Genomic DNA, 11,487 nt, shown 5'->3' on the forward strand with positions numbered 1-11,487 from the left:
GAGGTCCTCGAGCCAGATGTACTTGCCCTAGGGAGGCGAAGAAAACCTCCGGTGTCGATGATGAAGTGAACGCCTCCGAAAGTTGCGGTCATGCCGTCGCACGATTCTGCAGGGATCGAGTGCGGCGACTCGAGATGTGGTACGAACTCGAAGGATCCGCAGCGGATCGGGTCTTTTGGATCTGGTGGCATTGGTGACTCGAGTACGAACGCCGCAGATGTGACTGGTATCGCCGATGACCTGCCTTGTGCCGACAGGGTTCCCACAGACGGCGCCAATTATTTTCATTCTTCTTTTTCTCTATTCCCACAGACGGCGCCAATTGTCAAGGGTGTTCGTCGGCAATGCCCTCCGATAGGGGCTTAGGGTTGATGGAATCCTGCAAGCTGACACGAGACATCGGTTCACAGACAAGCGGGGAGAGCGATTTACCCAGGTTCGGGGCCCTCGATGAGGTAAAACCCTTACATCCCGCCTGTCTGTTCTTGATTATGATGATAATGGGTTACAATGGGGTGCCGAATAGTTCGGCTGAGATCTCGTCGAGATGGCTAAGCGTTATGGTGACCTAGCTCTAAGCTCTTGGTGGCTAAGATTGCTAAGATTGATTGTGTCCCTCGGCAGCCCCTCTCATGGCCTTTATATAGGAGGCCAGGTCTCAAGAGGTCTAACCGAGTACGACTAGACTTTACAATAGATCTATCTCTAAACTTTCCTTGTTCGGCTCCTTCCGTGTCTTGTACTTCAAGGAATCTTCCGTTGCACCGTCCTAGTGGCCCACCTTGCCATCGGGTACCTTCATGGGCCTCCAGCTAGACCGTATAGGGTAGAGCAACACCGGTTACCCGAAGGGTAATGCCCACGTCAACTTTTGTTTCATCCAATTCCGAGAATATTTCCTGTACAACTTTTCTGAAATACAAAAACAGCAGAAAACATGGAACTGGCACTGTGGCAACTTGTTAATAGGTTAGTGTTGAAAATCATGTAAAAGTGCAACGAAGTGTAAACAAAACACATATTAATTGGTGTAAAACAAGCATGGAGCATCAAAAATTATAGATACGTTTGAGACGTATCACCATCTTTGCTACGAACAAAGAACACCCACACACCCAAACTAGAGGGGTATGTGCATCCTCGTTGCACTAGCTTCCATGGAGAACATCTAGAAACCTACACTAGTGGCTTCAATTGGCCCTTGCCATATTTGCTGCAAAGAAAAAACACCCTATAAACCTACAGCCGGCCGTCACTGCTACCGCTGGCGTCGCCAGAGTCATCACTATGGTAGTGTCTGCGGCAGGATGAGTCATCAAGCACCTTGGCATTCATCTCGTCGTTAACTCCGTAGAAGAAATGCTGCAGGCACCCGACCTCTGGTTGTGCTCTTGGGAAAATGTGCCAAAGTCCTGGTCGAGGTACATGGATCCTTGCCCATCAAAAGGAACCTCGAAGGGCCACCAACAAACGCCGCAGTTGGCTTCCTAGAGGTTCACCTCGGTCGGCTCCCGGCTGGCGAGAAACTCGCGAACTTGCCAGGGAGCCTCTTCCTGCCAAGATGGTCTTCCATGATGTAGAGGACGAATTCGAAGTACATGACGTGCGGGCACCGCCAGTTCGCGGGGGAGGGAGAGCGCGCAGGCGATTGCGAGTGTGCGTGCAGGTGCGATAGATCCAACACAGCCGCCCCTGCCCATTCCACGGCCAAGGGGCCGCGGCCGCGCCATCGGCCCCTAGGAGCCATGGTGTACCGGTAGGGAGAAGGTAGAGGCAGAGAAGGTGGGTAGCAACACAAGGGTTGGGGAATAAAGAGGCGGGTAGGGTTGTGTGAGGGAATGGATGCGCTAGTGCCCCATTTTATACGCCAGAGGCAGCCGAGGGGCGGTGGCTCGCATTAAGGGGGCACCCATTACTAGGCGGCCTGGGAAACCTGCATCGTTGTGGCGTCATTAATTTGGTGCGCAGAACGCGGAAGCGAGGCCACCAACCAGTACTTGGGCGATGCGCATAAGACGAAGCAGACGGGTAGATGCCAATCGGACCCAAGGCAGAAAGGGAGGTCACGCGTTGCATCCGCGCAGCATCGATGGAGACGCATTCGCGGAGCAAATTTGGGTCGTGTTTGCATCGACGCATAATGACCGGCATGTCCACGCGGATGCACGCGGTCACTATTTGCGTCTGTTTGGGTCGGAGCGTTGAAGATGCCCTTACTACTCAATTTTTCGTGGACTGCAGTTGGTACAACGGCTTCATATACTCATGGCATCTCCAGCGGGCCGACGCAAATTGTCCTGGGCTGCCCGAAGCGGTCCGCTCGGATGGGCAGACAGGCCACGCACTCAGCGCGACACAAACTGGCCGAATCTTGCGGAGCGACCCATCCGTTTCCCAAATTTGGGACGCCGATGCATCGGGCCGGACAACTCGCCAGTCCTCCCGCATCCTCCCTAGAAGACCATGGTCCCTCCCGCCAGTGGCGCCACAATTCCCTCCAAAAACCCTACCAAAGAAATTCGGCCGACAGGAAAGCAAGCGGAAGCGATGAATTATGCCGCCATGCCTGCCATGGCTACCGCCGGCAAGAAGCAAGCAAAGACGAAGAAGGCTGCCAAGGATGTGACGGTGGAGGAGCGTCAGGCCGAGTATGAAAAGCGTGCAAGCCGGAGAGAAGCCGCCGGCCTCCTCTTCAACCCAGGCCACCAGCCCAGGGCAGCGACCACGGTAGGGCTGGATGCACGCTCTCCCGGCTAGGTGATCCGCGCGCGACATCGTCCGGTACGTCCAGCCAAGGAATCGACCGCAGCCGCGCTCCCAAGGCCAGGCAATCATCACCGGTAGGGCCGAAGAAACAACGGTGAATCTCTAAGGCTGATATGTCGCCGCCAGCCAACCTGCTCAACGAAATGACTAGCGAGGTCCCGTCGGCGACCAAGATGGTAAAGTTATTGCCCGTTTGTTGTAATTGTTTCGCATGGCTACTTGGTCCTGCCCGTGGCTTGTCGTGGCCACTACTATGCGTGTAGGAATATATGGAGATGAATAGCGAGGCCTCCATGCAAGACATGATCAACAACTGCAGTGAGCAGGAAGACGATGACTAAGATCAATATGAGGAGACTTGGTATGATGAGGTTCACGATGTCTACTCCATTGACAACCAGCCATTGTTTGTCAACGGCGGCTTCACCCAAGGTATGGACGAGGGCGTCACGCAAGACATGGCTGAGGAAATCACCCAAGCCACCGATGGGACACTGGCCGCGTCACTTGCCGCTATGGTTTCAGATGGCAAGAAGGTCAGTCAAAGGATGTCGAGCAAAACCACCGAAGAGGACAAGTTGATGTGTGCCGCTTGGATTGAGATTTCACAAGATCCATTTTGCGGTGCCGAGCGAAAGGGATATGCCTATTGGGCCGGAAGTTGGGGAACAACCCTTCTATAGTAGGCGCAAGAATCTCTCCCTTTTAAAGAGGTGGGGCTTCATCCATGCCGAGTGTAGCCAGTTCCAAGGCTCATACGAGACGGTGACCGGGAGGGGAATAAGAGGTGTCTCGACCGTTAACATGGTAAACCTCTTCCCCTCTTCTCTAAGTTGCTAGTATATATGTGAGCATACATCATTGTTTGTTGTTTGTGTGTAGGTTGTTTATGCTTTGGAGCACTACAAGTCCACCCACGACAACAAGGATTCACATTGAACCATTGTTGGATATTTCTCTAGGACACCAAGAAGTGGGAAACAAGGTACGCCCTTTGGAGGAAACTCGAGGAAGCGAAGAAGGGGAACGACAATTCGTCAACGGACGGTACCATCGACCTCAAATATGATGGCCAAAACCTTGGCGTCCCTTCAACCGAAGAGGCAGGCGGTGGTGGCCGTGCCAAACGACCAGTTGGCCACAAGGCAACCAAGACCGACACGCACTGTCAAGCTTCCTCATTGGCGTTCCAAGACACCTTGAGGGAGTTGATGGTCAAGAAGGAAGAGACCATCGCCGAGAGGGAAGAGAGGCGATAGAAAGAGAAAGAGGCAACCACCAAAGAGGCCCTTGCGAAATCCAAGGTCTTGGAGGCCGAAGCCAACATCATGGCCAAGGAGAACCGGATCATCCTCACCGACTTGGCCATCATCTCCGATCCCATGCAAAAGGTTTTGATTGAGAAGAAGGAAAACATGATCACAGATCGCGATGTTTGATGGGCATTGGCATAGATGAATGCTATTTGGGTGAAACTTGCCACTTTTTGGATAAATTGTAAGATATTATCACAATTTTCACATTTGGGAGAAACTTGCCACAAGTTGGCGCTGGTCTGAAGGGCAATGACATATGTTTGCCACACAATTTCCTTGCCAATTTCTATATTTGTGTGTTGGAATTTGAAATGGAGTGGTCAACTGGCCAGGTCTTCAAAATTGCCACCGGACCAAATGGGTGGCGTCGCTCGGCGCACTGGCAGACCGGGCCGACCCAAACAGACACAAACGGGCCGTTTGGGTCACCGATTTGGGTCGGCCCGCGCTGGAGATGCATGAAAGAAGTCTCTAAAAATTACTCTTTTAGACTTGAAAGAACAACAAGTCTCTAAAATTTTATTCCATATAAAGATAGAGTTCTAACCAGCTGAAGACATTAGAACTGAAAGAATAAAGGCAGATATACAGCAGAAAAATATATGAACTGAGACATACAGCAGAAAATTCAATGTGCAAACAGAAAGTAATCGGGAACATTCAAATATAATGCGATGATAATTCAGCAAACTAACATAGTGCTAGTATTACTAATTTTATTCTTTATTCACATCACAACAGATCGGGAATGTGAATTTGGCCCACGAACATAAATAGCAGAACAACAAACCAAATGCCATGACAAAGAATGCAGCAGCTGGAGACAGCAGCACACTCCCATGCTACTGCTATAGGCCAAGCAACCTCCCCCAATCATGCTATCATACAACCATGCACATCTCCCGGTCCCCTTTTTTTCTTTGCCTTTCTGGATACAAATTTTATTACACTGCTTGGTGACTTTAGGAGTTCAGGCAAGAAATCTCTCAGAGTCATCCTTTAGCGCTACAATACATATCATTTCAGCATGTGGCAAATAACAGCCAGTTTATTCAGCTGGAGAGCTTCATGAATTAACAAACTGATCCAACAGAAAATAGGCCTAAGAACAGTGTCATTTTTAGTTTGTTGCGGGAACAATGAACAGAGAAATTTGCAAGTTTATCTGTTCCAGAAATGCATCACAATTCATAAACGAGGCTATTATCTACTCGGAGCGTGAATTGAATACAATCAATGTGTCCGAACCGTAAAACAATGAAATTTACACGGATGAGATCTCTCTATACAAAATTCTCACCTTTGCAGATTGATACTAGAATTGCGGGGGCGCACAATCTGCCATTTCGTTGAGGTTGCAGCTTCGCTTTCTTCACATATCTGCCAATTCAGAAGCTCCGGATCGTAGGTTATTCGTTAGGCTGACAACATCAGGCATGCCCTTGCCAAGCTTCACGGATGGCCAACGGCAAAACACCGTACACCGATTTCGTTCTCTGATGGTCATGCCACATTCACACACGCACATTACCGATGGCTTTCTTCTCGAATTCACGCACAGCATCCGCCAGCTGCTTCATACTGTCGTCGTAGTACCATGGCGTCTTCTCGGACCATGTCAAGCCACCTTTGGGAGGTACTGACACAAACTCACGGCATACCTCACCGAGAACATTGATGGTATTGTGGTAGTGGTAGTACCGGATGAGGTGCTCCGTCTTGTGGGTGGTGTTGCCGATAACGTTCTCAGACATATGCACACCAGTTGCGTATGCGTTCTTGGCCTGGATCGCGTACTTCCTGTCACGCCTCACCCCAGTGATTGAGTTCCGGAAAACCAGCTTCTCAAACCCCCATTGGCTGCAGAAAGTGTTCAGTGAGCAGAGTTGATCTTTCAGATATACCATTGACAAATGTAACAGTAGTAATACAGCTAGCTCAAGAAGAACATATGAAGATTCGGTTAATGCATTACCAAAATTAACTTAGATGACTCAATTGTAGACTCAAAATTTCCAACTGCCAGATAAAAATTCTTAGAAAATGAAGCTGCATTGCAAAATTACGGCTCAAATTCTTTTCGAGGATTGTAAGAATACAACAACTTCGGTAAATGTAGTAAGGTTTGTTGAGATTCCGGATTCCTGATTCGTTAATTTCAGTTCAAATGGTCGCTAACATGCGAATTTCAACAGGATACAGAGATGATGCTCGTGAAATAAGCAATCGCTGAACTAAATCTTTGCGTGAAATAAGCAATCTCTGAACGAAACCATCATATTTTGGGCAAGAAACAGTCACCTACCTGGAGTAGTCGTTCTTGGGATCGCGCGCGCACAACCTGCTCGACATGGGGTTCTGCTCGATGGTGAACTGCGTGTATGGCTCGAGCTCAGCGAGCACGCCCTCGAGCGTCCGCCCGTCAGGCAGGAAGATGTACTCGTCGACGTCGAAGAAGAAGGTCCACTTAGCAGCATACCGGTGCCGGTGCAGGCAGTCGTTGACGACGAGGAACTGGTTGTGGTACCAGCCGTCGTACTCAGCCTGGGCGCGCACGTCCTGCAGCGTGGCGCGGCCGGCGCGCACCCAGGGCTCCAGCACCGCGCGCACGGCGGGGCCGACGCCGCCGGCGTCGTGGAACACGAAGTGCGAGCGCGGGCCGAAGAAGCGCGCGTGGTAGGCCATCCACTCCCGCACCCGCGCCGCGCTGAGGCCGCCGTACAGGGAGGAGCCGCAGTAGAGGTAGTCGTACCTGTGCGGCGGGCGGAAGGCCGCCTCGTCGTAGGCGCCCGGGGCCTCCTCCAGCGCCTCGATCCGCTCGTACCGCGCGGCGGAGGGCCCGTAGTAGGCGTTGAGGACGAGCGTGCCGCCGGCGTTGTCGGCGTTGGGCGGGGTGGTGAAGGTGCAGTTGACGACCACCACGGTGTAGACGCGGCCGTAGCCCCAGTCCGGGAGCATGTGGTAGGTGTTGGCGGCGGGGGTGGGGGAGGTGGAGGCGTTGGGGGGTGTGTTGGGCAGCCACTCGCAGCGGAACCAGGGCTTGCCGTAGACGTGGGTGGGCTTGGAGGCGAGCCCGACGACGGCGAAGGTGTACGGCCCGCCGCGGTACGCGCCCATCTGCACGAACAGCGCCGCCGCGCTGCCCACCGCGCGGAACTCGCGCCTGTTGGGGTCGGGTTGCGAGGAGGCGTTGGAGCTGGAGGTGGCGGGCTTGGCGTGGAGGGAGACGAGGCGTGAGGGCAAGGAGGTGGAGTTGACGGCGGGCAGGTCAGGGCAGGCGGAGAATGGGGAGGCGAGGAGGGAGTGGTAGGGGCGGAGCTGCCAGGCGGCGGTGAGGAGCGTGAGCACGGTGAGCGCGGCGAGGAAGGGCTTGAGGTCGAAGCAGAGGAGCGCGGGGGGCGCCGGACCAGCCGCAATGGCGCCGCCGGCCGCCGCTTCGGTCCGCATTGTCCGCCGCGGATGGGGAGCAGTGAGCAGAGCAGAGCGGCGAGTGGGAGTGTCGGGGATGGACTGGGAACAGTGTTGAGGATTACGCGAGCCTCGGTACGTACGGCCTTTGCATTGGCGGATTGATTAATTAGCTGCGCTTTTACCAGTAGTACCGGAAAGTGCTTGGGACGGAAGCGGATTTGATGGCCGCCATCGTATCCTTCGAATCCGGTACACGCTCGGGTCTCGCTGTTCCTTCTGGGGCTGACGTAGACTCATTTCGGATTGTTCACCTGAGAACGTCGATACCCTCCGTCAGCGTTGGTCAGTTTTTAGTCAGGGGCAATTTTACAGGGCACGAGCATAACTTTATAACTATGGAAATTATCTAGAAGTTATGGCTAAGATAAGAATACTACAGCTTGTATCCATGTATACTAATACCCTACCCGTTTATACCTGATATGTGGGTATAGTGTGGACTGTCAATTTACCATATGAGTCGCCTACGCTTGTTATTTATAAGTTGATTGAGTATAAACTTGTGATATCTAAATTTTGATAATTATCATAACTACATGTTATTTAGTTAAAGCAGTTGTTTTTATTTATCAAATGTGCTGTCAACGGATGTAAAATTGTAAGCAATATACCCATCGAAAACCTAATGAGTATGTGGGTACCCACTATGAGTGAGGGTAAATTTTTCGAATCAATGGGTATGGGTAAATCTTTTATATCCAACGACTATATAAGTGTGAACGGTATTGCTCTAGCATACCCATATTCTACCGTTAACGTCCTTACTTACCATTGTATACGGTGAAAATCGAGCAGCACAAGTACAACCATATGCTATCTCCATTTCAAAATGTAGTGTTTTTTGAAAAGCTAAACTAGCTTTCCAAACATTTCAAAACAGAGGCAGCTTCCCAAAACACGCGGCATTTCACGGATCTGAGGCATTTACAATGTGGTGATGTCGACCTACTCTTAGAATTGCTAGTTGAATTTTTCTTTAGTTACTAGAGAAGGCTATTTTTTCTATTGTATCACATATCTTCCTTTACTACCAATAAGAGGTAATCATGATGCCACATCTGTCTATAACAGGATGTCGTTAATTTCTTTAAATTTAGATTTTTTTTTAAATGGATGGTCTACCTCTACATCAAATGATGCACATATTTTCATTTATTAATTTATTCACCGAAGCCTTACAAGAGAACTACATTGATGAATCTAAAGCCACCTCTTAGCGATAAGAATCGCAACATCTACAAATTTGATGAAAGGGTGTCCATGATCACAGTCATATGCCTCGACCTCCCACCAACGCGCATCATCTAAAACCGCCTCACTGGTCCAACAAACTGTTAGTATGCACCTTATGCGCATAATACATAAATCGTCGCTGCCGTCTTCCGCAAATCCATCTTCAGGACTAAGATGACCCTCTATCGACGCCACCATGATACCAGGCAACGCAACCATCCTGCGGATGTACAAAAACACGTGGCGTGTTGCACCACGGTGCCGAAGCTCGTAGCCAAAATACAATGAATCTCCAAATATTAATTTGAATTCCGATTTCGGAAAACTTATACTCATTTTGGATCAACTCGACGGTATGAATGGAAGCACGGTTTTGGATTTTCCACGCAGATTATGGGTCAAAAGGTCAAATTTTGGTCAACTATAATGACATATGTCAAATTAACCTTTAGAAATTCCGAGATATTACACTCCCAATTCCGCCACACGAGGGCGAGAGGGAGAGAGAGAGAGGCCGCAGTTATACCATCATCTAACATTTAGATATATCTCAACACTATCAGTTTATAAATACATTTAAATTTAGATAAATCTTGTAACTTTTTTATGAATGGGGAAAGTATAACTTATATCAATTGCCTTGTGAAGATGACGCGGATTGCTAAGGAAAGACATGTTTCATAGGAAAATACCAGGATGAACATGGGTAAGCGTGCACCTTTTTTCTTTAATATGGGAAAAATGATATTTGAACATTTCAAAAAAAATTAAAATAAATTTTTGCATGTACATACTATGTTGATACTTACTTGTCTAAGATTCATGAAAAAATACAGAGTGTATGTGTCCTACATGAAAAGGCAAAATGTCTAAATAACCCTATAATGATTGATTTTGTACTGTTCATAGAAATAGGAATTTTCCATTTTCACATTTATGTGTAGGTCACATATGGTTATTTTTATGCCAAAATATGCACAATTAAGTGTCAACATAATATATACATGCCTGATCTTTTGAAAATTTTCTGAAACTTGGAAATAGCATTTTTTTGAAAATTTTCATAATAAGGTGCAGGTGCATCCGGGTGCACCAACTTCGCTTCCTTCTTTCCTACAGTTATATATATACTACTTTTGAGCTATGTTTTTCACGGATAGCGCTTCAAACAGGGGAAATCCATTTTGGCTCATACGTGTAAATGCATTCACTATGTAAAAACACTTTTATAATTATTCAAAAAAAATCGAAAGAAATATTATGATGTACACCCTCTATGGTTGCACACGGAGTTTGACGGAAAAAAAAATGATATTTTTATAGTTTGGGTAAACAAGGCAATTTTGAGAGCTCTGAAAGAGCCTTTTCACGAGACATGTTTTGTTTTTCTACATAGGCCACATAAAATATTTATTTTCCGTGAAATTATGTCCACAAACAATAGAATGTCCGAGTGTACATTATGGATTTTGTGTCCAATTTTTTTAACATTTTAAAATTTATTTAAAATATTTTTTATAATAGGTACATCTACACTTATGAGCCAAAACACCATCCCAACAGACATACTATTAAGTCTTAAAAGCATCTCCACCAGCGGTCCCGATAGCGATTTGGGAGCTGGGAGCGAAAATGGGCTCGCATCGGCGCGCCCCAAACGGCGCCGACGATTTTTCGAGCCCAATAGAAGCGCCGGCAACCCTGTGCCGGCCCCTTGGCCAAAGGCGCGAATCGGGCGCGTCGGTGCCTCGCGAGGCTGAAAATTTTGGACGTGGGAACCGCCTGTCAGTGACGCCAGGGCGCCGCGCGGGAAAGTCTCCCGCCACGACACCGCGCGGGATGTTTCCCGTCTCGCCGGCGGTCTATATTATCCCTCCTCCCCCGCCATTGCTGCAAAAACCCTAGAAAAAGCACAATGTGGGATTCGTGGGACGAGGCGGACTCGCAGCTCGCAGAGTACGAGGCGTGGGAGGAGGCGGCGCTAGCGGCGACTGTAGATGCCTACGACGCAGGCGAGCGGTAGCGCCAGGAGGCGGAGCGGCGGGAGCGCGGGGAGGCGTGACGGGAGGCTGAGCATCAGCGCTAGGAGGCGGAGCGGCGACATCGGGAGGAGGAGAACCGGCTGGTGCTCGAGGAGGCGGAGCGGCTGGAGTTCCAGGAGGCGCGGCTGACAAGGTAACGACTTGTCAATGCTTACAGATTGTAGACTAGGATTTTCAGGGAAGTAAAGGGCAAGTAGATCTCGAAGGTTCAGCCGGAAAAGTACTCGACTGTTATGAAAACTAGGGTTGTGTTGACAATGAAATCGATGCTTCCTTTGTCCCTCGACTCCCCCTTATATAGGAGGCGGAGCCGAGGGTTTCGTGATGTACAAGTTACAAAGTCCAGGAGACTATCTGAGTCTGTCCCGTAATAGTTACAAGTCGATATTCCTAATACAACTCTATCTTTCCAAACTATTTCTTAACTGGGCTTCCGGGAATCCGGGCTTCATAAACTTCGGGTCGTGGGCCTTCAGTATACCCCGGTACCATCTTCGGCAGGCCCATTGGGGATGCCTATGTCAGCGGCGGCGGCGGTGGGAGGTGCTGAGCCAGCGCCGGTGGGAGACGCGCCGGCAGAAGGGGTGGGAGGAGCTTGCGCTGCAGCGGTTGCAGCGGGAGTAGACGCAACGCCAGGATGAAGTCTACGAGGCGCGGCG

At 49.6% G+C, this 11,487-nt stretch overlaps 1 protein-coding gene across 1 annotated transcript; it reads right to left on the reverse strand.

Moving 5' to 3' along the window:
- Positions 1 to 5,143: 5,143 nt before the first annotated feature.
- LOC127312710 (galactan beta-1,4-galactosyltransferase GALS1) lies at positions 5,144 to 7,625 on the reverse strand. The gene is made up of 2 exons (XM_051343248.2): positions 6,388 to 7,625; positions 5,144 to 5,942 (listed from the first exon to the last, which is right to left on the reverse strand). Exons 1-2 carry the CDS (start codon positions 7,527 to 7,529, stop codon positions 5,597 to 5,599), a joined length of 1,488 nt encoding a protein of 495 aa, XP_051199208.1. The 5' UTR covers positions 7,530 to 7,625; the 3' UTR covers positions 5,144 to 5,596.
- Between the last annotated feature and the right edge of the window lie 3,862 nt (positions 7,626 to 11,487).

The sequence above is a fragment of the Lolium perenne genome, chromosome 7, assembly GCF_019359855.2.
Source record: "Lolium perenne isolate Kyuss_39 chromosome 7, Kyuss_2.0, whole genome shotgun sequence".
Taxonomy (NCBI): Eukaryota; Viridiplantae; Streptophyta; class Magnoliopsida; order Poales; family Poaceae; genus Lolium; species Lolium perenne.